The 27,974-nt window shown below is 47.0% G+C and overlaps 1 protein-coding gene across 2 annotated transcripts in view; it reads left to right on the plus strand.

The window, feature by feature from the left end:
* Window positions 1-27,974, plus strand: part of LOC144136337 (cell surface glycoprotein MUC18-like) — a 435,727-nt gene that overhangs the window by 380,795 nt on the left and 26,958 nt on the right. For both annotated transcript variants that reach the window (XM_077668585.1, XM_077668586.1), the window contains exons 6-7: window positions 2,552-2,842; window positions 15,956-16,246. In XM_077668585.1, the coding sequence (XP_077524711.1) occupies window positions 2,552-2,842; window positions 15,956-16,246 (582 nt within the window). The remainder of the gene's footprint in view (window positions 1-2,551; window positions 2,843-15,955; window positions 16,247-27,974) is intronic.

The following is a 27,974-nucleotide window of genomic DNA, read 5'->3' on the forward strand; positions in this document are numbered from 1 at the left end:
AATAAAGGTTTGTTGCTGTGTGGACCTACTGACATCGCCTTCCACAGTTCCCGCTGGGAGCTCGGCATAAATCGATGTAGTATTGAAATAAATGTCCAGTGTCATTCTTGAAAATTTTTGTCAGATTGTTAGGTGGTTTCGCAGAGAAGAAACACACATATTCAGAAAGGCAGAACTCATGACCTAAAGCATTTGTTGTCGAACATTCGTCGTTTGGTTCCTTCGCAGCGCCTTCTATAGCATCCTGGTTTGCTGCCAACCCTGTAAAAACTAACTCTTAGCTGTTCAGTTTGGATCACGTTAGGCAAACATGATTTCCGCGCAAGATTCTTCAGCTGTTTAACTGCAGAGATTACAGCATACGCGTCCGTTATTTTTTCAGCCTCGACCGCGTTTACTTGGGAAAACTTGCAAGGAATCTCAACCGTACGTTACTGCGATAGATCAGGATGTTCTTCTTCGGAAATTGGCACCCTGTTGCTAAATACTTGTAACGACAGCGAAGAAGCCGGCTTTGATGGCGACGACTCATATCCCGCGGCCGTCGCGGCTGACTTCCTTCCGCTGCGATATCAGACGCCGTCTCTTGCCTTAGATCATCCGTCCTTCTTTCATTCGCATCCTGATCAATAATAAGGCTAGCACCGCTCTCGGCCAGGTCGGTCTGGGCACCGTGCTCAGCTTACCGCACGGTATCGCTTCTCTGCATGCGCGGACGGGAGCTCAAGCGCCGCCTCTTTCTGTGTCGAGCGCTTTCCATACACTCGCTTCCTGCACGCGCCACCGGTGGGTGACATCCTGCGGAAGGAACAGGCGCTGCGTGTCTTCGTCTCCGTATTTCTCTCTTTTGTTCCCTGTTTATTCTGGCAGCTCCACAATGTATCGACGGCCTTGGCGGCCGCCTCCATCTTGCATTTCCATCATAATTGGAAATGCACAGTGGCTGGGACGCAGGCAAGTATCCGAGAGGGGGGCTACGAGGGCGATCCTGGTTCCTGGCTACGTGCCTGGTCACATTCCTGGTGGGGTGGATTAATAGTTATCTTTCAATCATCCAGTGAGAACATAATGTTTAAGGAAACTTCTTCGCTTGCTCCACCTCCTCCATTTCCGTTCCCCATGTACTGTACCTGCCGCAAAACCGCTGGCACTGCACGGACAAAATCTAATTGTGTGCCCTGCAACTTTTATTGCCCCCACATAATCGCAGAGATTAGAAAGTTTGTAAGGATAAAGAGGATGCCGCCGCCGCCTCTGGACATGGTTACCTGGGGGGAGTGGCCTTTGTCCTGCAGTCGACATAATTAACAGTGATGATGATGATTAATAAGTGTGTGCCGCGTTGAAAAATGTCTCACCTCTTCAGCGCAGACATCGGATAAATGTGAAAATGAAAAAGGGAACTACCTAACCCTGACGCTTTCTGTGTCCGGCCATATCCGGCTCAACGAATGCATTCTTCCAAATTACGTTTTTAGAAACAAGACATGATTAAAAGCTCTATGAGCATTTCTGTTTTGCGTTTTGTGCGTTCTTTGTGATGGTATTCCTTCACATTTTCTGGGGCAGCAGCTTTCAGGAACGCGGTCTCAATTCTGGCGCGAGTATGTATGTGCAGACCCATATATGTGTGTAGATGTACGTTTCCTTGAGAAACCCCCGGGACAAATTTCTCTCTATAAGGGGCTGCGTGAATGCGTGGTGCCGCAATGTTCCATCCTCTCTTGGGAGGAGGAAGTCATCTTTCATGACGTCCATTTCCGAGAGCCTGACATTGTGCGCCAGGCACATTCGTCTGCATCCAGACTCCCATCCGTAGTGGTCAGTCAAAGGACAGTGCGGTATTTCGTGCAAGGAGTCTTGAACATCACCAGCATGTGACAGTGCTGGCCAGTGATGCGGTGCCGGGAACGACCGGATGCTAATGGCAGCATCAAGTTCTGTACCAGGAGGCACCGAAAAAGTGCCTCCGAGGTTTTGCTTAGCTTCTTTATCAAGAAACTTCTCACGTTGTTGTTTATTTGGCGAAGGTTACGCTTAGTGCCAAGCTGTCGTGCGTCAGGTGACTGAACGACTGTTCAAGCCTCTTTTTGCGCTTAAGATCAGCATGCCAACCTTGTCCGTTGGCCGCATTTATAGCGAAACTTGACTTGTAATAATAAACCTGAAAGTTAAGTCAAGCACTCGCTACTCATGCGACGTAAATTCAGCAGAAAGGTTGCTCTTTGAGCTCAGCCGATATTTGGTGGCCCTCCCGCAAATGAAGAATGGTAATGGCGCTTCTCGTAACAAGAAATCTTACCTGCGTTTATACGACCATTTTGCACTCCTTAGAAAAACTTACCCTAGAACTCGCACTAAATTCAACATGGCGTATTCTTTAGGAATTAGAAATGACTTCGTTTCCAATACAGGATTTCTGTTGGGCGCGAATGGAATCCTGTGTTGTAGCTTTCCGAAACACGCTTTTGCTATCCACCAGAAGCTGCGGCTGCTCTGGAGCGCGTAGCTCGAAAGCATGGTCCAATGATTCATCTCTCTCGCCGTGCAGACGTGCCCCAGCTGAACCTTCGGCTGGGCAGCAAGCTGCGGCACCAGCACATCCAGGAGGGCAACGACGTGTTCCTCGAGTGCGACATCCGGGCCAGCCCGTGGGTGAGTGACATCGGCTGGCGCTTCGAGGGCCGCGACCTGGCCACCAACACGTCGGCGGGGCTCATCGTCAGCAACCAGTCACTCGTGCTGCAGAAGGTGGACAGGCACGCCCGTGGCCGCTACACCTGCACCGCCACCAACGCCGAAGGCATGGGCGAAAGCAACGCCGTCAACCTCAGGGTCCGATGTAAGTGGCACGGTTTCATACTTTTCGCGTGCTTGTGCACAGACATGAAAAGAGAGGTTGGTGCGTGACAGCGGCGCGGTAATTGCTTTTGGCCAGGGGTGAAAATCGCGCTAGATCTGCAGACGTAATGCACCACAAAACAGAGCTGCGACACAGAGTACGCTATGCGCAACATAGAGAACTACAATGGACACGTCAAGTAAATTAAGAGTAAGCTTCTCACATGTTGTTTCCGTCTAGATAAAAAAAAAGGAAGAACAGCTTGGGAAACGGACCTGTGCCTTCTTCAAATCCCCCCACAGTGGGATTGATTAGACACTCATTAGGGATCTTCGTCAACTGCTTGGTTCACGGATTGGTGTCTGCCTTTCATAGACTGCTTTCCCTCCGGTATAAGTGTCCACAATAAAACACATTTTGATCCAAATGCCCCGAGCAAATCACTCCGCCATTATTAGTGCAACGCCAGCGCTTCGCAGTATACTTGGAACAATACGGCGCCTCACTGCTGACCTTACCGACGGATACCATAGCGATGACACATGCATGGACAGGGGAGCGCCTTCCACAAGCAGTTAGTGAGGTTGAGTCTGATCAAAAAGTCTCCTAAGTAATAAATACAGTTGGTTGATTTGTGGAAGCAAGGCTAATGAAGCACTGCACTCTAAGAGGCAGGAACTCGGAAAGGTCTTGTGCCTCCCGTGGTCATCTGTGAACCCCAGGGATGGACACGTTCTTCGCAATAGTAATGCTTGGAAGCGCTGACGACTGCATGCGTGTCGTCATCCGCCGGTGCAGAATCGGCCCCCGTATGAGCATGCCCCGTGGTCCAGCAAGCCAGCACCTTCCCGCCATAGAATGGTTCTGCTGGCCTTCAGTTCACGGTTTGCGTGCCCTATTTAAAACTCGTGTATAGTGGTGGCCTCGTCGGATGGCCTTCCCGTGCGGTGCTTCCATCTGCGGGCGGGATCTTTCTCTTGGATTTGGAAGCATTCGTGTTGTTTTCTGCAGTTGTTCAAGCATGATCAGTTCATATTTGAAAAGTGATTGAAGAAAAAAACCGTTGAAAATGCAAAGTAAGTATGTGGTAACTGATGACGGTGACGAACATCTTGTGACACCTAAAAGTGCTCCTAGACTTGCTCACAGCATACTGCCTCCGCAACGCACCAGTATGCGATGGCGTTAAGGGACATCCACATGGCATGCTGCAGTTATTGCAGTTTCGGAGCGCATCTGAGACCACCATACTGTCGGCCCCAACGAGAGTGTCATCTGGAAGCCGTGTTACCGTACCGGTTTCGCCCTCTAAAACAGGATGAATGGCTTCTAAAGCACAGTGTAGAGAATGCACGATCAAGAAACTTAAGGCATGGTATTCTCTGCAACAGCCAGAAGAGCTCGGCAATGCAGAAAGAAAAGCACCAATAACTAGAATTTGCTAGCAGCCGGAAATTTTACTCAAGTTTAACGTATTGAAAGGCTCAAAACAGAAGTGTGAATGCAGTGAGAGGATGCGCAGCGTCACCATTTTGGCAAAAAAAAAAGAAGTTATTACGCGCGAAATCATCCAAGCGTATGCCATTCATGACATTGCACCGAGTGCGTCAGCGACCCATCTGTCGGCTTCAGTGACAAGGAGTAGCGACATTTGCATACCGCCAAGCGTTCCGCAGGATTTTTTTCGTACTTCTGTTTTACCTCATTAAATACGTCCAGCTTCAGTAAAGTTTCCCGTTGCTATTATGGCCTCGTGTCTCGTTTTTTCTTTCTGTGTTGTCGTGCCCTTCGTGCTGTTAAAGAGGTTATGTCAAGGTTTCTACTAGCTCCGTTTCAGCCCCTTGATAGAGAAGACGATATAGCTCTCGTCGCTCAGTACTACAAGTGGGCTTTACCGCACGAGCTTTTCAAGTTTCTGGACGTCGAAACGAATCACTTACCCGTCAGTGCAATAGGTTATTCTAAGACCGTTTTTCCAAACATTTCACCCCTGAAAAGCCTAGCACCAAGCCGTGTGAAACCTTGTACCCATTAGATAGCCCGTGCGTACCCTGCGCTGTTTCTTCGCTGTGCTGTGCTATACCATAGTGCACATCAACCGACGCAGCTGCTGACATTCTTGGCTGTTGCACTGTTTTTCGGTTCTTATTTCACAACCAACTGAGCTTGAATGCATGGGCGCTTCATAAGGCGATCTTTTGGGAAATGCGGCGCTGACATTAGCGCGATAAGCGTCCATGGAACAAACTGGAGCCGCAGTGGCCGCATAACGATTGAAGCGAAACGCAAAACACTCGTGCGCTCTGAAATGTCTGCGGAGGTGAATGAACCCCATATAATCGAAATTATTCCGCAGATCTCCACTAAGGCATCTCGCATAGCTCATTAGGGCGTTAAACCTCAAATATACCATTATTAGAGCAGCGGTCGAGGTTGTGTGAGAAATGTCTGTTTAAATAGGCAGAGAAGGTGAAACCATGCACAGCGCTGGCGATGTGCAGTATTGAAACTATTTGGCTCTGCAGTTGGCAACGTCAGCACAGGAAAAAAAAAATTGCTGCGGATGCCTGTCATAGAAGCACCCAGCCTTACTTTAGTGGTACTTTCTTGAAACGACCTTCCTTGGTGTTGAAACAGTAGTTCGACCACTAGCTGATAATGTCAGTTACTGTTACGCTCCACATAGCCTTGGTGGCGGTAAGTCAGGGCGCATCACTTTTAATAGGGTTTACAAACGTAGCCTACTAAACATAAAGATACATTCTCATGTCGAAAACTTGCGATTTTCTGTTCTGTCCTGTTTCTAAGCCTCAAAGAAATGCATAAGTATGTTTGGCAGCTATACATTAAAGTTCAAAATTGTCACCTATGTGTGCATACTCTTCTTTTCGTCACGTTCTGCTGCGGCGTTCTTCGTATAGAAGTGAGTATATTTGGGCATACAGCGTTCGATTTCCGCCAAGAAAACGTGCTCGATAAAATACGATAGAGAAACCGACCTTAGCGCACAGTACCTTCACACTGAAGGCGTTTTTACACCACTGCAAAGTTGTGTTCGCCGTGCTCGAACGCCTCGAATACGATCAGATACTAATAACTGTAGTGCAAATTCTGAACGGATCCTTGCGAGGAACGGTATAGTTCGTTATATCTATTTGTTGATGTTGAAGAAAAGGTGTCGTGGAAGGTGGTTACCTACGAGCGTAATCTACTGGTTCTAGCGAGCTGAAAGTATACACGCGCACCAGGAGATCGCAGAAAACGCATCAAGCGTGGCCTCGCACTGTAGTTGCAGCAACGTGCCACTTCGCAAGAGCAAGTTATGGGTGCCTTGTAGTCACTGAAACAACATAAGAACAAGACCAGCCGACCTCTCCTTTTTTCTTCTCATTAAAATTCTTTTCTCTCTCTCTAAGACTAAGACGACGTTGTACTAGTTCGCGTCGCCATCTTTCATGGCGCAGGATGCCTACATTTTACATCTGAACATTGTTTCTAGCGGTCCCATGATTTAGCTTAGAAATTTGCTTATAATACAATACCTGTGTCTTGGGTCTAAAAGGGCACCGAGGACAACTCCATTCGTTTGTTCTGAATGAAAATTGATTCTCTGACTTTTTTGGTTATATTAATGTTTTTCTGGCAGCAAAATATTAATTTATTGCCGAGATAATTGCATTTAAAAATCTTCCAGCCAGTCGTTTGAAGCTCGTGAAATCATAACCAAAAAGGACTAGTTGCCACCATTTTGAAGTGAATGGTGGTTTGGCACAGCCTCTGAGATCCGAGAAAATGCGATGTCGACACGCGAATTTCTTTTCTTTTTTGTAGCTTTTAATGCTGTGTTTTTAATGGGACTTGTCTGATAGTGATTAGAACCCGGTACCCAATCGACACTGGCCAACTTCTGTTTGTTCTCTGTGTCCGTTTAGTGCAGCCACACTTTTAAAGTTCATGTCAGATCATAGCCTGTACAACGCGTCCGCTATTTGCTGGGAGCGTAAAAAAAGAAAGAAACACTTTGAATAAATCAGGCCCGAAAATCGCACCAGTGTCCTCAAGACTGAAGAGAGAAGTTTTTGTGCACACTTGTTCTGCACTAGAAAAAAACAGTGACAGCTGACAAGGAAAGTCCCCGTGGAACGCTAGCTAAAATTTTTTAAAAAAGATATTAAGGCAGAACAAAGTTGCGCTTTATCGGTTGATCGATAGATCGTCACATTCTAACGAAAAAGACGCTAGTTTCGCTGAAAATGAAGCCTTTATAAATGCGAAAAGGACAAGAAATGCAATACTGTTGTCGCCTTCACCGGCCAGTTTGACAAGTAAACGGCAATCTTTTTACATAGTTTTTTTTTCGCGTCGATCCCGGAGTCTATTTGACGCGGCCATTCACTTACCATGAGTCCATTTTCGGGGGGCCGTGACCAGTTTGAATCGAATGAGGGAAAAGCTGCGAAAACTTTGCGCATGCAAAAGTCCCCCCCCCCCTCCCCCCCATTGTGATGTTTCTAGGCCAGTCAGCGTAAAGACGGTGTCCAAGAGGGGAGCAGCTAGCATGTTATGTGATGTATCTTGAAAGTTTCGCACGATAAAATATACGTTTTCGATTCTTATCAAGCTCAGGGCTTTGTGCAGAAGAGTCAACCAAACAGCGCAAAAGCCCTGCGGGAAGACCCACTTCTGTGCATAGGTTCAATAACTGCGCGTGCCGTTTGGTATGAATTTCCAAATAGAGTCGGAGCTGCAATAGCGGTCAAACCAAAGGGTGACAGCCGTTAACACATCAGCGGCCACTGAATACCGCGAATCTGCTTACAAAGAGAAAAAGAAAAGACGCATAAGTAATGATGCACAAAAAATAAACCTGAAACACGAATCGCCATGTGGCTGAAAAATGACATTTCACAAAAGTCAACGCTCTGCAGAAAAAAGAAACGAGTGCGAGGTTTTCATTTAAGAATTTATTGCAAGAAACTGCGCAAGGGGCGAAAAACTATGAAAACAGAGAAGCCCTGCGGAACGCATAAAGCTTGCATGAGAGCTTTTTCCACGTGGCCCCCGCCGCTGTGATTGCGTCTTTCATGTCTGGCGACTCTTCTTTGTTCTCGCTTGGCGACAGTCGTCTCTGACGTCGGACCCGTGCGCCCTTGAACCCTGGCCCTGGAGCGAATGCGATTTAGAATGGACACGACTGCCTTTCATCATCGGTGCGCCGTTTCGCAACAGGCCTTCGGGGCGCCTGCGTGATCCAGTTTTCGCATAGATGTTGTTACGATACAAATATAGTTAATGTGTGCACATGCTGTATCATGCTTGTCGAGATAGAGAGAAGTAATAAATTTTGACACACTGACCCAAGTGCTACGCAGCAGTTGCTGCAGAAAATCTGATCGCACGTTCTTTGCTCTAGTTTATAGAGGCACAAAGCCAAAGACAGCTACAAGACCAGAAATGTAGTCAGGGCGCTTACATTTGTCAAGGATGTACTGTGCTGCCCTTTTCTGCTTTTACGATGCTAGTCACTGACTGCGGAAACCAGAGAGTGTCAGCATATTTTTGTATAGGCCTTATGAATGTTTTACGTGCTAAGGGCGTGGTTCGTGTGCGTGCAAATTGGATTCATCTTTTCAGAGAAAACAGTTAACGTAATGCAGGAGCGCTATATCAGCAATGTGTGCATCCCACGTAAGGTCAGATATTATTCTGATAGCGAGATATTTGTACCACAGTATCACACTAGAGAGAGAGAGGGAGAGGGTTTATTGATAGGAAAGGCAGAGAGGTTGGCCTGAAAAATAAATATCTGGCCTGCTACTCTGCTCTGGGGGACGGGAAGAGGAGATAAAAGAAGGTCACGATGGGGGACGATGATGATGAACCTATCAAGAAGAGTGCCGCTACCGCTAGCAGACTTGCATATGGAGCGCTGTGAATGGAGTAAGAGAAACTTGAGGGTTCCTTCTTTCCAGACAGGGTCAAGCGCACAGACATTTTCGAATTATCTTCCACAGGTTGAAATCTTCCACTAGCTCATGCAATCATTGACAACGAGCAGTAGTCTATTTGTGGCTATTAATTTCTCTCTAAATGGCATCATTATCTGCAAATATCTTGTTATCACGGTTAAATTTGGTGGTGATGCTCTTAATAAAAATTAGAAACAATCAACCATGAAAAATAACGACAGAGCCCTGAGGACCTCCGAAAACCACAAAGTGTAGTCTAGCTGGCATGTTTTAAAAGTTTACAAATTGAGAAGGGTTGGTTAATGAATTTTTAATCCAGCTCCAAGGTTCGTCTTCGATCTCAATGTGCAGTGTTGGTATTAGTTTATCATGGCATATGGAAATAATAAGTATTTGATAACTCGAGCAATAACTGACCTGTTAATAATAATAATAATAATAATAATAATAGGTCTTTGGGGAAAGGAAATGGCGCAGTATCTGTTTCATATTTCGTTGGACACCTGAACCGCGCCGCATGGGAAGGGATAAAGGAGTGATTAAAAGAAGAAAGGAAGAACGAGGTACCGTAGTGGAGCGCTCCGGAATAACTTCGACGACCTGGGGATCTTTAACGTGCACTGACATCGCACAGCACACGGGCGCCTTAGCGTTTTGCCTCCATAAAAACGGCGAAGAATTGAAGATTGGTTTTCACAATTGGTTTTGAAGAAAGAAAGTGGCACAGTAACTGTTTCACATATATCTGTGGACACCCGAACCGGCTTTGACGAAAAGAAATGGCATAGTAACTGTCTCACATATATCGGTGGACACCCGAACCGCGCCGTCAAAACCGCACCACCGCTGCTGCTGTTGCTGATAGGAAGAAAGGAAAGGAAAGTGCACGGGCCTGCCTACTGGCTCAAGCTGAACCACGCTCGCTGCCGCGTGCCGTAACTAGGAATGTATAACGTTGAAAGCATACATTTGCCTCAATCAGACCCCGTGCTCAGTTATTTATTTCGTTATTTGCTTAACTTGTTATTTATTTACCTTTAAGACCAATGAGGCGTTACAGATGGGGTGAGTACAGGTGCTGAACGTATTCAGGAAACTTTTGCGCAGAATAACGCAGGACGGGAGGGCGAAAGACGCGCACACACACGAGCGCGAACTTGCAACTGTATTTTCAGAAACGATACACCGCCTTAAGAAGCAGGAAGGGCGCTAGCGTACAAATTCCACAGTATCACGTGTGGGAAAAAGAACACGCACATAGGTACAGTAAAAAATTGCATCAAGGATAGGCACAAGCAGAGGCATATTAAAAGTTAGAGGAATAGAACAACAAAAGCGGGTTATCTATTTCGGAGAAAAGCAAGTTCTTTTTTGAGAAGGGCTACCGATGCCTTACCCACGCAGCCTTCCGTACTACTAATTTTATGAGCCTCTACAATTTCCCGGGTCAGCCTATCGGAAGCTCGCCCGATAAAGACTGTAGAACGGAGGAGAGGACGGCACTGCTGTTTCCTCTTATTCCTTTCAGTGTAGTGTTCGTATTTGAGGCAATGCAAAGACAGCTTTGCGCCGCCACTTGCGCCCAGGGAATTGACATGCTCTCTGAGTCCGTCATTTAGACAGCGCCCTGTCTGGCCTATGTACACAGACCCACAGCTGAGCGGAATGAGCCATGAAAACGCGCTGGTTTCTAAAGGATTTTTTGCAGTTTACGCAGTACGTGGTTAGCCAGAACTGAGATGTCTAACTGCTATGTTCTGCCGCAGGGAATCGTATATGCACGAACAGCGCTAATGAAAGTAAAATTCACTCCTTGAAATAGATGCTGGAAGTAAACTTCTGGTTGTCTGGAACTTTTTTCGCATTGCATGAGTGTTTTAAAGCTCCAAGTCAGATTTCTATATACTTCGCCTAAACATTATACATTCAGCACCTGTGACCAGTTTTTAGTGAGTATTTAAAGAGAAGTATGCTGTAGAAAATTATTCCCGATTGAAAATTATTTGAGATTCAGCTTATACTTGCCGACAGTTATCGGCCTGTCGATTCGTGCCAGTAAAGACGGCTTTCTCATTTTAACAAACGAGCTCAATAAGACTTGGGTTTTTATTGAACACTCATAAACTTCAAAAGGACTCGGATTGCGGCCAGTTGAAAGTTAATGTTCGTTTTTTTATATATGTACTGCTAAACATAACGAAACAAGGCAGCTCGTTCGGCAAAAGAAAAACGTTTTCAACGGTTGCCGAAAATATTTAAGTGCACTACATAAAGCATCAGTTATCACAAAATACAACATTATTTCACCAACAAACTCTTACGACTCTAGGCTCTGGAAATTTTTCGCAGAAGAAACTAAAAGCAATAACGGCTTTTATTGAGAAAATAGCTAAAGCGGCGCGCAGCAAAAAAAAAAACAATTGGATTCGGTGAACATGACTGTAGGCAGCCTGTGCGAGGCGACGCCCGGAATGTGCATTTGTACCGCCGTCATGAAGTAACAAAGTGAGGACGAGCCTCTTTTCTTTTCAGCGTGTCCATTCGCCCTAAACCTGGGGAAACCTAATTACCCAAGTTCAGTCCTCTCCCAAAGAGAGCCAGTGCGGCTCGGAAAAAAGCGGCCTGTTTGCCAGCCACCGGCAGCAGCAGAAGCAAAGGCGACAACAGGGCACGCCGCGGTGCGCGAGGGGAGCATTAGCGCCCGGCACCCATTCGCAAATGGTTTTCTCCGCCACTCATTGCGTATTCAGCTTCAAGCGCTCGGCTTCGCGCCCAGCGAGATGCGTCGGGGCGGCCGCGTTTATTACATAATGACAGCTCTAAAACGACGAGCGCTGACAAACGCCACGTCCGGGGTGTGTTGCTTTCTGTATTTGCGTTTTGGCAGTCGCCGCTGCCGCACGAACTGGAACCACCTCCGCTTACACGGCAAAAAAAAAAAAATGACCCATGCGCTTGTAAGACCTTTTTTTCTCGTTTTTTTTTTTCGCACCGTAATCGGCTTCTGCTTGTCGCCAACTCGGCTGCAGCATGGTAGGCCAGATGGGGAGCAGCTCGTCGCGTATACGTCGTTTGCGAAAAGAGTAATCGCGACTCCGGATCTGCATTTTTCGGGGAAGAGCGAGACTCAATTACTGGCGGCAGCGCTCAGCTCTCGAGTGCGGAGGGGCCTTCTCAGCGTCGCGAAAAAGTAAGAAACGCCCAGCTTCCTTCCCTTTGTGCTTTAATTAACTGCCATTTACTTTTTGTATTCGGCGACAGCGTGCGTCAGTCGTAACTCAGCAGCGGCGACGTTAGTTTCGGGCTTCTTACGGCGTGCGCCTCGCATTGCTGCCCTGCTTGCGCCGTGATTATGATCATGGCAATGGTGGCGTGCCCGCGCGGCGCTGCCATATATTATAGGCGCCGAAATAGGAGCCCAGGAAAGAAGACAGCTGCCTCCGCGTAGCCTGAGTGTAGAAATAAACGCCGCTTACGTTGCTACCATTAGGAGAAAAAAAAACTAAAAGAAACGGAATGAGCTGCTGGTCAGAGGTGCTTATTTATCTTCGGCTATCTCTCTCGCAGTCCCGTTTCTTGCTCTGTGTTCTCTTCGTCGCGTGATGCTCTTTGTTTCCGTAATGACATACAAAGGACATATGCAGTCTCGAGTGCGCTGTTCATTGTTTACAAGAAAGCTGTGGTGCTGGGAGTTCCACGGTAAATAATAGAGGGAATCTTCGCAGCACGGAGGAGAACAGTGAGCTCGGTGCGCCAAACACTGCGCACAGCTGATTTCATTGTTCTCTTAATGCTTGTTGGCACGTCACTGTAATTTTATCTGTAAAGAGGTGCCTCGGTCAGAACAAGGGTTTTCTAAATTCATTCCAGGGGCGAACATTGTGTCGATCCACTTGTCGCAGACCTACGTGTTTCTTTAAAGTAATTATTTGCGTCTCAGAGATGCTCGTTTCACTGTTGACAACAGCGAAGTGCACTGCCATATTCACTTGTCGACCAGCGACATTTTCCCAGTTCAATAATTTATTTTTGTTTATTTATTGATTTGCGCACAATTTCAACCCTATCTGGGACCAGGAGAAGAAAACGGTTGAACCTCGTTATAACAAACTTGAAGGTGTCCGGCGATTACTAATTTGTTACAGTCACAGCTTCGTTAGAGTCCGTCTTGACCGGGCTTCCTAGGGAATCGTCATTACTTCACTATATCGTCACTCAAAAACTAGTTGTAACCAGCATGTTTAACTGAAGGGACTAACATCTAAGCGTTTTAATACCTGGCCGAATTTAGCAGCGAATGTTGCACGGCGTATCACGCTGAGAAGAAAAAAAGTAAAGGAAGAAGAAAAAATTGCCAGCTAAAAGGTTGATTTCTATGTTTCAAGGGTGCTGCCCCAGGTTTCCCGTGCACAGTTTTCGAAACAAAACTTTTCGAGCATGTCCCGCACATTTAATACTTAAGAGGTATTGGAACACTGCACTTAAATAGCTACATTTGGTCTCTTCGTAAGTTCACGGTCATCACTCTAGAAATGAGCAGTTTGAAGTCGCTCATTGAATTTCGATTACTTTTACGGGTGTTTTGAGAGGAGGTTGTAATAGGGAAATTGATCCGGCGCACTTGCTTTCTGCTCTGCTTTTCTCCTTTCCTTGGCGTGCTCATCATTTTCACTCTGCCGTCGCATCGCACTCGTAATGCTACACATGGAAATTTCCTTCTTCGGAAGACGAAACATGTCTACGGAAAAGGGACAATAGCTAATGTGGGGACAAAGCTGTGGAATGCCCCTACAGATTACGTGAAGCAAAGCAGTAATTTTTCAGTCCTGTTTAAAAAATATTATAAATCGGAGTGATGAAAGTGTGCTTTTTGTATAATTTGTTTTTCTTTGTATGCCGGACAGTGTAGAGACTTCGTATCTCTATGTATATACATATTTGTTTAGTTTATACGTTTGTTGGTTTAGCAGATTTCAACTTCCTATTTGAATGCAAGAGCCTTCATCCTGTGTAATGTAAATGTTTGTTCTTATGCCTGAACTTAATTAATTTCATTGATATGATCGGCATGTATCTTAACTAGCTTTTAGCTAAAGATCCAGAGATTGTTTCAAACATGCTTCGCATAAAGGTTCAGAAATAAAATTCAATCCAATTCAATTCCACATCTCGTGGCGAGCTGCAGCAGCCCACAGCTGCGCCGCTGCCGCGCGTGCTTTCTTCTCTGCGTGTCCTCTTGCGGTCATCGCCTCTCCTCGGTAGGGTTCTTCCAGCACCTCTTCTAATTGGCGCGCTTGCATAAGGGGAAATGCCCTCTGCAGCAGACGCATCCAGCCAGAGCGAATCGGACAGGAACTTGTTAAGGCAGCAAATCATTCTACATCTTGCACGCCGAATTTTCCTCAAATTTGTGGTCCGTTATAGGCAGAATACTTTTGCGTCGGCACAACATAGAAACAGATTTATGTGCCCACTGCGCAGCTGACCTCGATAACAGTCCAATTCCAAGCTTACGTGGACAACGAGAGAATACCGATGTCTCTAAATGCGTTGTATATAATGACGAGGCGTATAGCGCGCACTGCATATGTGACCGCGTAGGTTTGCAATGTTAAGCTTGGGATATTGAGAGAATAGGAGGATTGAGAAGAACAAGCAATAGACGTAGAAAAATAAGGCAAGCTTGAAGCACTGGAGAGGGTGGGGGTGGGGGGGGGGGGGGGGTTTGTGGTCAGTCGAGGGCAGTGGTTTTCTACACGACTTGCACGCAGCGTTCCGTGCGTGCGTCTGCACTTACTTTTCTGCGCCACATAATACTATCTTCGCTCACTTTCATTTTTCTGCAAATTGGCTTTCATTTTGCAGTTGGAGCGCTCTGTTGTAACACCAAACACCCCCGTTGATAACATGGATAACCTACATACGCGGCAGCTTTGGACTTTACACGAGTTATTTATCGATCGTGATTGCGCTGTGTTTTATTTATTTTCTCTTGTATTGTCCTTGTGACATGGTCTTCAATGACTGTAGTTTATTTTAATAAATAATTATTGCGAACGACTTATTTTTCTCGACAACCTAATTTCCATGTTTCTCGCGATTCGCGTGCAGGTTGAGAAAAATTATTCCCGCGCACAATCGAGCAATATTTTCGCTCGTGATTTCACAAGAAAAAAACAAGATCATGTTTGTGTCCGGTGGGTGGCCGCTCTGTGACAGCTCTCGAAGCCAGCGGCGAACACAAAATGCATCGGAACTTCTGGTGGCTTTTTTTTTTTGGTTGTTCAAATTCGGTATTCGCCTCGTGAACGAGAGGAGCTTATGAAGAAAAAGTTGTTGAAGAGCTGGCTTTGGCTCGGAATTCTGCCGGTGTCAGTGTTCAATTGCTTCCCGAAATGTTCTCTTTCAGGAACAGCATTTGTAGCGTTTTCTGCCGCGGTCGGTGACGCTAAATCGAGCCCTGAGCCATGTTCATGCGTTTGCAGTGTGTGAAGGCTTGCACGCCTACGCGAAAGAGAAAATACAAGAGAAGACTGCAACCTTTGTTCGTTAAATTTCGTGCTCGCGAATTTTTTTTAAACTGCAGCTTATATGAAAGTGCAATGTATTTAGCTCCTAAATAAATGTATCGTTTACAGTAGTAAATAAACTTGGGCTCTAAATATCTCTCTCAGAACAGTGAAACCCAGAAGTTGAAAAGTGTAAAGCCACACTTTTGCTCTTGAGCTCTTATTGACAATCTTAGCTGCCTGGACAACTGTCAACACGTGCGGCTTGCACTTGTTTCAGCCGCAAGTTGTTCTATTTGCTGTTGTTGGTTGTTTGTTGAGTACCTTAATGATTATCAGTTGTTCAGGCGGTGCCTGCAAAAGACTGAACCATTTGTCGCGTGACGCCAATGTCGATTTAACTCCTTTCTAGCTACTTGACAAAGCGGAGGAAGCAACTGTTGGTGTTACGTAGCGCCACTGGAGACTTCCATGTCAGCAAGTCCCTCATTTTCCTTTGCTGTTGAGATATTCTGTCACGTGTGCGGGTGTCTGAATGTTTTCCTCCTTGATGAGTGCGTAACACTGTCCACGCGAAGTCCCGTTTCGGCGGGATCGAGTGGGTGGAGCGTGAAGAAGAGACCTCCTCCTTGCAGTCGCGCCGACGTGCAAGCCCGGCCAGAAGACGGTGTACGGCGCCGCCCGCCAGGAGGCCGTCCGCGTGAGCTGCGAGCTGGAGGCCGACCCCGCGCAGGACGTGGCCTTCCGGTGGCGCTTCAACGCCTCGCAGCAGATGCTGGGCTCCACCAACGTGCTGAGCGAGGGCACGCGCAGCTGGGCCACCGTGGTCCCGCAGACGGACGACGACTACGGGCCGCTGCTCTGCTGGGGCAAGAACGGCATCGGCATCCAGCGCGAGCCGTGCGTCTTCACACTCATACAGGCCGGTGAGTGCTGCACCCTAGCTCGCCCATTTCTCTCTTTAAGGCGAGGGCAGTTACATGGTAGTTCTCCGCTCATGCGACGCGGTGCCGTTGGCATAACCAATCAGGTGCTAAGTGTCACGCTGACTGGTCAGAATGGGATAGCGTCACGCATGATGTCATGGCAACGCACCACGGCAATTAGCTAGAATGCAAATAATTGATTGGTCCGAGCGCATTGACGTCACTCACGGAGTCTCGAGGCGTTCGCTATAGAACTTACCTGCAACTTATCCACTACAGAGCTCGCCTAGAGGAAACCAACGGGAGCCTACCTTTTCTTGACGTCCTTGTCGAGCGAGCAACAAACGCTATCGCGACGGGTGGGTACAGGAAACCCACCCAAACGGGGAAGTACCTGAATTTAATTTCAGCGCACCCAATAGGACAAAAGTGAAGGGCAGCCTCGGCGGACTTCAATCGGGCTTTCGAGCTTAGCTCAAGCCCAGGAAATCAGCCGCGTAGAGAAGGGCCTCGCAGAAAACTGCTACCCACGTCAATTGCTCTGTTTACAATAACTACGCGCTGTAGCCCCTCCAGGCGGAGCTAGAAGAACGCAGAGGAAAAACGTGCACACATCCCTTATGCCCGCGGTATCATCAAAATGCTATCTAGGATATGAGCTTTCTACGACGTCTAAGGGACCCATGTTCCTTCTAAAAGGCTCAAAAACCACCTCGTACGTTAAAGGAGCAGCAAGAGAAGACAAGCTACCCTAGCGTCGTCCACAAAATTCCTTGCAAAGGCAGTTCTAAGAACGTCAGCGTGACGTCAAGAACGGAAAAAATGCCTTTTAACTCCCTTGCAAAACACGATCAAAACACGGGCCACTTGACTGAATGGGATTCCGCGCGCATACTTGAAAAAGAAAAATTCTTATATACGCGCCTGCTGAAGGAATTGCTTCATATTCAAATGACAAGCGCAGCAATAAACAGGACGTGGGGCAATCTACCCCAGATATGCATGCGATTTGCACGGCAAGTTTTTTCTTCATAAGCAACGGCCCGTCTGTGTCTGTCTCATTGTGAACAAGGCTCCCGTAGCGGTGCCGAAATAGTCATGTTTTTAAGTTTTTTCTTCGTAATTCACCTTGGCGAGTGTTCGCTCATTGAGATGCAGAGCTCACCTGTGGCGAAAGTGCGAGCTTAGCGGCATAAACGCAACAGACATCCTTCACCCATACCAAGTGTTAGCGAACAGTGCGACCGGCATGTGCATTTCGCAGCAACCCAGCTCTCGCTGAAATTCGCATTTTCGCAATAGTAAATCTCCGGTGAATTTTTTACCCTTTCCGAGCCCACCTCAAATGGCTTCATGGCGTCGGCTGCGAGCGTAGCAGGAGAGGTAAAAATTGCGAACTCCTAACTAAACCTTAGGAGGCCCAACGCGATGGCGTTAGAAGTCATTCAGCCTTCCTCTGCAACCCCACAAGCTCTGTCACGGTGCGAATGCATCCGTCTTGAAGCGTCTTTCTTTTTTGAGAAGCGCTCCTTCGCAGTTCCTCTAACCCCGCAGCCACGTTATGCACAATGTCACATGACACGACACGCCAAGTACCGAGCAGTTTACATTTTCCCCACACGCTGACTACTGCGCAGTTGGCACGTCGCCAACTCGTCTGCTGTCCTCGACGTTATTCCTCCCTTTTATTGGTTCGCTGTGGTGTGACGTCACGACATCTGCAAACCAATCTTGAATTAGTGTGGCAAAACACTCGGCTTTTCCTCCGAACGTCAGCTCTAACGCTGCCGGGTTTACAGCTCCACCCTCTTCAAGTTTCCAGAAGCGGTGCAGTCTGGTTGACAGCTGTGCTGCGCCTCCTCCACATTTCTGGTTGCGGGAAATCAGGTGCGCGAACAGTCTCATCGGACTACGGCTGAACTCGGGGGGAGTGTTCGGTCGTTGCAATTAGCGCCGCCGGGAAAGTCCGTTACACTGCGATCTCTGCAAAACAGAGTAATGTCTCACGGTAAAGGTGTGACACAGCAAGGCTGGACGATAGACAGGTCGGTTTCTTGTTGGAGCCCACAAAAGACGTTTAAGTACGCTAGAAACAATGAGCATAAGAAACAATGAGCATAGCCCTTCCACCTCGGCGAATGTCTACAGCGGCGCCTCGCCATTTCTCGGCAAAGCGGTCGAACTCGGCGACGACCGGGCGTTTCTAGGTCAGCATGGCGTTTAAACAGCACGTTGCGCCTCTGTCGAAACGACATTACGCGGCGCCACGACTGCCGCTGTCGCGCCTCGAAACACACTTCTTTCCAGACCATGGCATTTCCGCCGGTCTGTACTGAGCCAAAAGAGGCGGAGGGCATTGTCCCGCCCTCCTGAGCCTCTTCGGAGTCCGTTGCCATGTGCTGCTTCAGATTATAAAATTTTGAAGGAAAGGAAATGCGTAGTATTTGTGGCCTGAATGGAGGTATGAACGAAGGAATGAAAGGAAGCCGAGAAATAGATAAGCGAAGTAAAGAGCTCTGAATTAGCTTCCACTGCCTTCGGCTCGCCAGCTGAGCATAGCAGACTGCAGTTCGCGCGTTTTCTCTTGCGAAGGTTGTGCACCGAAAGACGCAGCTGGGAAGCTGAAATTTCTTCCCCAAATCCGGCGTTATCTTCGACTAGACCCACGTGAATGGCGCTCACGTGTACTGCGTCAAGTGTGCGGCTGACCTTAGGCTGACAAGCTTCTCACAAGGACCGCGCGCGGCTTCTGTAATAGTTGCACATCTGACTTCGAGCGAGGGATGCTAGTTCGGTATGTTGTTAGCTGTTGCGCTTAGGCCCAACTGTCAAACGTCTACGGGGCCGAAAAATGAGCAGTTGTGACCAGGCGACAGCACGCAGTGGAGTGGGTAATGCCCTCTGTTGCCTTTCGCGCCTTAAATGTATACCCTGCCGCACCATACCGGGCCGCTGTCTTCAACACCGAAGCGGAAGAGGCCCGTAGGGAATGAGCACACCTTGGCGCCGAAACCGAAGTCGTGTATACCTTTGTGACGGTGGTCCCTTTCTCGGTGACATGACGGCTGTGTGGGCGAGTCGCATTTGATTCGACATCGCTCGCGTCTTTCCGGACGATGCATCTTGTGGCAAGCTGGACCGCGATTTTCCTCACCGATATCAGCGTGAACACCGGAAGCGGCTCCAGCGTCCGTTGCTTTCGCCCTTCCTTTTCCGTCCTTGCTTGTCGTCAGCGGTGACGCTTCTTTCGTTTGTTTCTGCCAGTCAGCCCAAGACCAGTCAGCTGAGAAGGTGCTCGTAAAATGGCATTCATCGCAGAAGGTGGCCGAATATTGCTCTTGCGAAGTTGTATGTATATGTGGGCTATCAGCATCGGCGACCGCCACGCCTACGAGAGCGAAGACATTCAAGCTACTGCGGCGTTGCTCTGCCTGGCGCTGAAGGAGCTCACTTACTTGTTTGCTGCGACATTCCACCTGGAGTGCTTGTCTCCAGTCAGGCTTGGTGGATAATCAAGGGGCCCTAGTGGACCAAGCATTCCACTGGGCCCCAGCATTTTTTGTCGTCTCTGATGGAATAAAATTCAATTCAATTTATTAACGCTGGGGTTTTAGTCAAGGTTTGGTGCAGACCCAATAATAAGAAAAATTCGCCCTAATCGAGATCATACGGTACACAAATGAAGATTTAGGAATCAAGGAGAGTGAGTAATGAATTTGGAAATAATTTTACGTGGTAGGAACGGAAGCCGAGAAAACGAGTATATATATATATATATATATATATATATATATATATATATATATATATATATATATATATATATATATATATATATATATATATATATATATATATATATATATATATATATATATATATATATATATATATATATATATATATATATATATATATATATATATATATATATATGTATGTGTGTGTGTGTGTGTGTGTGTGTGTGTGTGTGTGCGTGCGTGCGTGCGTGCGTGCGTGCGTGCGTGTGTGTGTGTGTGTGTGTGTGTGTGTGTGTGTGTGTGTGTGTGTGTGTGTGTGTGTGTGTGTGTGTGTGTGTGTGTGTGTGTGTGTGTGTGTGTGTGTGTGTGTGTGTGTGTGTGTGTGTGTGTGTGTGTGTGTGTGTGTAAACCTTTTCTGGGAAAATAAAAGAAAAAGAAGCATAAACACAACTATCTCCCGGTTTCAATAACATAACTATGAAAAAAAACTAACATACTGACTTTACAGCATGCCCTTTGGCGGTTCCAACAAAGCGAAAACGCGACCGACACTGGTCTGGGTACTGAGTACCCAGACCTCCGTCTGTTCCGTTCTCGTGTTCCGCTAAGTGCACGTCAAAGAAAGTAAGTACGGTCTACAAATGTACCAAATGTGTTTGCGCTGTGTCGTTTACATCAAAAGTTACAGGGCCTCTAATATGAAACATTTTTCACATATTTTTCTTTGTAACAGCGCCGGTACTAAATAACTCTCCACTGGAGCCAAAAACCACTCTTCACTCATCGAGAACACAATTTCATTTAAAAACTGCAGATTCAGTCTTTTTTTTTTTGCGCAGTAATTTTTACAAACAACTTCACACAAGCAGGCAATTTGGATAAGGAATTTTTTATGCGCTTCGTTCCTTGCTGACTTCACTCGTTCCATTATAAATTGTTAGTTACGCCTATCGCTACAAGATAAACACATTTGTTTTTATAATGAGCTCAGTGCTGTTTTTATATCACAAGCCCAAGGCCCCACAGCGATGGCGCCACTTATTAGAGATAAAGGGCAGTGGCCGGGCAAGCATGGTACCTAATACTTCTTTGGCTACCGTGGTAGCTTTCTTCCTCGGACCGAACAACGTCACAGGAGGGGCAAGCAAGAGCACCGAGGAGAAAGTGTCTCGGAGGAAGCCAGAGTCGTAGGAGCGAACGAGGTCACGTGGTTTAGCGGCGAGTGATAGCCAACTATTCTGTGACTTCTGGCGTCCGGTGTGCTGCATTGGCAGTGTTCACTTCGTGCCAGGAAGGCCTGTCGAGTTGGTGTTCGCTGTAGTAAAAGAAAATGTCACCGAACCTTTCCGCGCCCAAGAGGAATTCGAGTAACGTTGTCGTTCACGCTTTGAGAAAGCACGCCATCGCTAGTCTAAGCAGAGTGCTCAACAAAGAGAACATCGCCTACAACAAATGATTGCGGTGGACGGCCGTCGACAGCAAGCCTGACATGAAGACAGACATTTATGAACAACTCAGCGTGATAAGGAGGCTATTTGTTTAATTAGATGGTTTCTGCATGAATGCTTGCTTAAATCACCGTTGTCAAGGTAGTTGCGTGAAACTCGCCTAAAGCCAAAACCATTTTTTTCTGCTACTTCCTCTGCTGTCTAGTGAGAAAAAGGAAAACGAAAACTGATAGACCTTTCTAGTCCTTTGCAGTTAAAGCAAAACAGCATACAGGTCGGCGAATTTGAATCGTAAATGGGGACATAGGTACATAGTCTCACGACGAGTACAGTCCGGGCTTGAGAGGTAAATCGCTAAATCAGTTTTTATTGCTTCAAGACCTAAAAGAGGATGATTATATGAGTGTACGAAGGATTGGTGATCTAACGGAGTTGGGGAGGCTGGTGATAGGTTCCCTGTGCAAAAGTAATTGCTCCTAGCAAGTCGCGCTCTCCGTGCCCGCAGCGCTGTTTCTCGCTTTTCTCAGATCGTGGCCTCTGCCTCTTCGTCAGCTCGCTTCACTTCGGTTCACGCAATCGCCGTCTTACGCTCTCTTCGTGCGCCGCCGCGGTGTCTCAGTGGTTATGGCGCTCGTCTGCTGGCCATAAAGACGCGGGTTCGATCCCGGACGCGGCGGTCGAATTTCGATGGAGGCGAAATTCTAGAGGCCCGTGTACTGTGCGGTGTCAGTGCACGTTAAAGAACACCAGGTGGTCGAAATTTCCGGAGCCCTTCACTACGGCGTCCCTCATAGTCTGGGTTGCATTGGAACGTTAAAGTTCCGAACTCTCTTCGTGCCGTGTTTTCCATACCACGTTTACCGCATTCGCTTGAACGCTGTTGCGTTAAGCTGGAATATTGGCATTATGGCAACGGCGACTAATGGACGCTCACTCCACGGTCACGAGGGTCAAGTGTGCTTGAATTTCGACTTCTCAGCCCAGCAATCGATGGCGCGGGCGATCACGGAACCGGAGAGTGTGCACTAGGCTTACAGCCATCGAGCCTTCTTGAGCAGTCTAAAACGCTCGAACCGAGAGGTGCAGTCGAAATTTGCGCCCGTTCCTCCGTTTGTTCAACCCACGCGACGCCGAGCGGCACAAAACAGATGCTTTCCATCTCATTCATTTGCTGTTATAGCTCTCGAAGGGCCGCGCGCGCGACATTGGGATACCTGTCTAGGAAAATACTCGTGTGCTGTTTCCAGGGGCCAGCAATACCAGAATGTCGCTACATGCTGAACAGAACATCCACCTTACGCTGCACACGCCTACCTCGCCTGTGCTGCTTGTCCAGATGTGACGGTCGTTTTAAGAGCATTAGCTCTTACCCATCTCGTTTCTCGATTTCTTGGGGTCTCCTACAACCTCCCTTTGGCGTGAAATTTTCTGTCTCAGGAATTCAAGATGGCGGCCCCCATAGTAAATCGATATAGGAACCCAATAGATGATTGATTAGTGTTGTCATTAGTATATTTAATTGGTGAAGTCACTGATATATCTAATTAGTGATTTATTTGTGACGTCACTTATAAATCCAAAATGTAGGCAAAAAATGATAATAATTGAGGACGTCATTAATTCTCTAAAATTGTGGCCGACTTAGGACGCCACGTGACTATGGCGTCATAATCCAAAATGGCGGCCAAAATCTGCTAACGCTCGTTACTGGAACGTGTTCCAGACGGCGACGGTCATTTTTTTTTTTGTGTGTTCCTAGCGAGACGAGCACCACTGCACAAGCGAGTCGCTGTTCTGGCGTGAATTTTCCTTCAAGCGCTGCGTGCGGGTTGGATAGCAACGCAAGAAAGAAGAGATCACTGAGGAGCAGGGAATCCTTATTGATGCACTGAGGGGGCGAGCTTCATTCTCTTGCACGATCAACTCTTCCTTGCTCCCTGGCGGGCCAAGCCTGCCCTGCGGCGAATTTTGAAGGAAGCGAGCGGATAATCACAATCGCTCTTGCAGGGTCACGGCTTCGAGGGCGATCTAAGTGCAGAGTAAATTGTCCGATCCTTTCTTTCATCATCTGAACTTCGCTTTTCCTTTTTGCGCTTTTCCTTTTTCCTTCCTTTTTCCTTGCAACAAGTATGCCCGTAGTATCAGAAAGCTTACGGCACATGCAAAGAGAAAAGAAACGTCTTTCGAGCGGTTTATCATCGCTTTTATTACGTGCTCACGTGTAAGATGTTAAATGACTGTTTTTCTGATCAATTTGTGGTTCTTTCTTCCAAGGATTGCGCACATAACAATTACTGTTATAGTGCGCACATCGTTGTGTCTGCTTTTCTCTGAGTAAAGAATGGGTGAACAAATGCAGAGTACTCCGACTTAGAGAAGATCGAAGGGCGTCTTTTTCGCAGCCAGAGAGCCCACTCACTCAGTGCATGCAGAAAATTGGGCGCTCTAGGCCAATTTCAGAATTTTTCGACCTGCACGAATTTAATTTAAACTTTCACAGCAGGCTCCCCGGAGTCTTCCCATTCATCATTTGTGACAAATGTCGCAGGCGGACGGACGGCTCTTTGTTTCGACCGAAACCAATTTTTGAAATTTATCATTTCGTGGCCTTAATTGAGGCGATGTATATGGAGAACCTTGCCTGTGTGACGCCTTGAGCTGCATGCTTGTCGATATTCGTTCTGAGTTTGAAGGAAGAAAAAACTGAGTTTGATTTCGGTCTCTTGAGACAAATAATAATGGACGCTGCCACTTATCGAGCCAACGCGAGTTTATCGAGCCAACGCGCACACGGGAAGTTTTGTGACAGTACGCCTCACGTCATAGTTTGTTCTAAACCCAGTTTCGGTCTCTCTTTCCTCGTTTCTGCTGTTTATAATTGTTTTTTTCTCATAATTTTGAAATAGTATTCTTCGGTACTAAGACTGCCAGCTCCGTCAAATATAATCATATAGTCACCTAAATATGTTTACAAATCCTCAGGACTTGCCCTTTAAAGTTCTGTGGTATTATCAATATACTTATCAGTAGCACTGGTATTGATTGTGTATTTTTTAGTGGACTCCACTGAATATCACCTTTAAACAAATGCATTGCAGCGGTTTTAACGGAGCGCAATATGTGTTTAGTCAATGCTCTTCGCTAAATTGCAAGCGTCGCTTTTTTATGCTCCATACTTTTATAGTGCAGTATACTTTTTAAAGTGCAGCCTTCCATCACTGTGGGAATTAAATGCATGCGAAGTGCATGTAACGTCGTCGACCGGAAGCAGTATCCTCAGGATAAGCGATGAGAAAAATGGCCAGCCTGCAGGGCTAACACAGCACAGGAAGATTCTGTAAGCGCACAGCGAGGCTGCATTGATTTTTCGGCATCAGATGAACTGCACAAAAAATTAAGAGCAGCCCTTGAGGACCGTATATTTACACAAGAAGATACATCGCAGTCACACTGTCCCTTAGACAGATGAGGTTTGCCATCATGTTCACGAAGGTGCTGAACTGTTGCCTTACACTGTTTTCAGTAGCCATTTGAGTCCACCATGGATTTTCACGCAGTTAAGGAACAAGCGAAGAAGGTGTTTATTTTCGCCCGCGTCTGGTGCAATCTCGTAGGGCTGCACCTGAACCTACCATTGCACGAACGTTTTTACTAGAAACGTTCAATGCACATAACTTCCACCTGATTTAAGGGCAACCCACAGATAGTGTAATTGTTTCCGAGTGCAAGTTACTTGCTCAGTAAGAAAAAAAAGAAGGGCTGTGTCAATCTAGGTGGTCGCCTGAGCCACACCATTGTAGATGAGCTCGTAGCAGTGAAGCGGAAAGGAAAAAAAAAAGGAATGCATGCGGAGCATTTTTCGGGATGCCACAAGCCGCCGGTTTTTTCTTCAGGGCCGCGCAGAGTTCAGCGTCATACGGTGAACCTCAGCGCAGTCGACTAGTGGCAATGAACCGAGGGGGGGCGGGGGAAGATCGCTGGCGAAGCACGACCACCAGTGCTGCTGTCTTTTATATTCAATCACTACACTGACATAAGCAGCGCTCTCGGAAGCGGATCTTTGGAGGATGGTGAAACGGAGAGAGCTGTAGCCCGCGTGTAGCCTGTTCGCGGCGACCGCTTTCACCTCTTGCAATTTTATTCTATTAGAATCTAGAAACGCACAAAGTTCCGCTGGCTGGTACCGTAGTTTAAGCTACAGGGGGCAAGGAAAAAGCTAATGACAGAAACATAAGCCTCACACCTAGCCCGCGCATAATCTGTCCAGCACTGCAATAAGCAGTAATATGAATATTCCAAGCAGCATAGGTAATCGGCCCAATATTGCAACAGGATCGTTCTATTCTGGTCCTTTGTGGGGTCAGCCTTTGCGAATACATTACCAATATTGGGCCAGTTACCTGTGCTGCTTGGAAAGGGGCCCATTCACCGCATCTATAAAATCAACAAACTGGATCAAACCTAATGGAAAGCAGTAATGTTCGTAATACGGCCGTGTTTGTGTCGCTCAACTGCTCAGACGAAGCGGTGTTTCAGTAGTAACCAAACGAAAACGAAATATCTAGATGTAAGTTAACTTTTTTTGCAATTTATGGTTAGTTTCACAATAACACACCAGGCATTTTTACTTTCTCATCCACCAACATGTCACAACGACACAGTTACATGATTACACCGTCAGTCTCTATGAATACCTTTTCTTAATATTCATTTTCCGTTCGCACCATCGCTGATTAGGACGGTCTTACTAACGAGGCAATTGTGCAACGCTAGCTAACATCGCTGGAAGAGTGCTTGAAGCCATTTGTTGGCATTTTTTTTCATTTATTTTTTGTCTGTTCTGGTCCATGTACACCCTCCCCCTCCCCTCCCCCGCTTTATTTTACTGCGTTTGCTTCAAGATCACATAAAACATAAATAAATAAAGATAAAAGGGGGAAAAAACGCCTGGCGATTTCCATATATGCATGACGCTATCACCAGGCAGCTGGGGCAGCACACGTAAGCAGCGAGTCACAAAACACTGCCACGCAATTGTTCACTGGAGAGCAAACCACGTCTCTCAGCGGGCTCTTCTCTTCAAAAACAACGCCCTAGAATTTGCGTCGACTGGAGGCGGTCTTCAAAAATATGTTTTTCTGTCCTTGGCTTTCACATGAGCCGCACATAAAAAGAGTTATTGTATCGCTTTACTGCCACAGAAACGCTGCAGCGAGACAGACATCACTTGAAGGTCACTGCTCTTGACGGCGATCAAAAAAGCAGCAGCGCGCGTGCACAGAAATCCCAGATGATCTTGCCAATATTTACACGCGGCCGAACAGCCATGACGAGATGTTTGTCTTTCAGCCGCTTGGCAAACACGGGCCCACTCCGGCCGCATGCTAAAGAAGCGAAGCGCAAGGCTGCTGTGCGCACGCTCGCTTGACAAGCGGAGCGGGAGGAAGGGGATAAGGCGGAAGTCTGGGCGACCCGGTAATTCGGTGGCTTTAAGTCTCGCTGTGCTGCTCTGTGTTGGTTGTAAGGATCAAGACGATATGACGCCAGATCGGCCCTCTCTTCTAAGATCCGCGTTTGATGAAGAGCGCAGACACCAGCGGCCAGCCGTTACTGGTGGCCGATTATGTAAAACATTTCGAGGTGGCTTATTTTTGGTACCTTATTATTCATTTTGTGAGCCAGCAGCTGCGGTTAGGCGCTTCTGCATACTGGAATTGCAGTACACCGATGCAAGTCAGCTTTTTTTTTTTTGGCGCCAGTAATGGTATGGTACTCCCCGCGATATGTGGATGGGATTTAGAGGGTCGTGACTTCATCAACATCATGTGCCTACCAACGAACAAGTCATAGACCACCATCAAGTCTGAAAATATGAGAACCTCAAAAATTTGGAAGTTGGCCTACCTCCAAAAATTCCAAAGAACTCACAAAATTTTGATAGTGGGCCCATGCCAGAAAATGGATTAAGGTGCTTTAGGGAGTTGATTAGGTTCGAATAATGGGTCGGATTAGTATAATCTCATAAGATTATTTAATGTAACCTACTCGAACATTATAGAATATGATGACTCATGCACGTAATATAAGGGCAATAGAACCGGTTTCAACCGGAGTTTTGTTTGGAAAATCGCAAAAAGAACATTAGACACTCATTGTAGACAACCTAGGTGGGTTACGGAAGTCTGGAAGCCAGCTTCCCTGCACAACGAAACTCCTTCACCACTGCCTCCGGACGTCGTTCTACGGAAAGAAGTTAGGTGCAGCGCTGGAGAGTCAGAAGTGCCACGGGTCTCCTTCACGCTTCTTCATTGTGCTGACGTCGCGATGTAGGTATTTAGCACAGTCGTCCCAAGCCACTGCTTCGCAACGGTGGTGGAAACGCAGCCGTGCCAAGTATACTGTCGCTCTGCTGCCAAGAGTAGGTAGCAAAGGGAAGGAGGCAGACCTTTGTCCCTGTGTACCACATGGGGAGTGGGTAATATCGTCCGAGGGCTTAGTCGCATGCAAGGCATAATGATTACAATAAACGATTTCCGGTGC

Source organism: Amblyomma americanum, chromosome 6 (assembly GCF_052857255.1).
Source record: "Amblyomma americanum isolate KBUSLIRL-KWMA chromosome 6, ASM5285725v1, whole genome shotgun sequence".
Taxonomy (NCBI): Eukaryota; Metazoa; Arthropoda; class Arachnida; order Ixodida; family Ixodidae; genus Amblyomma; species Amblyomma americanum.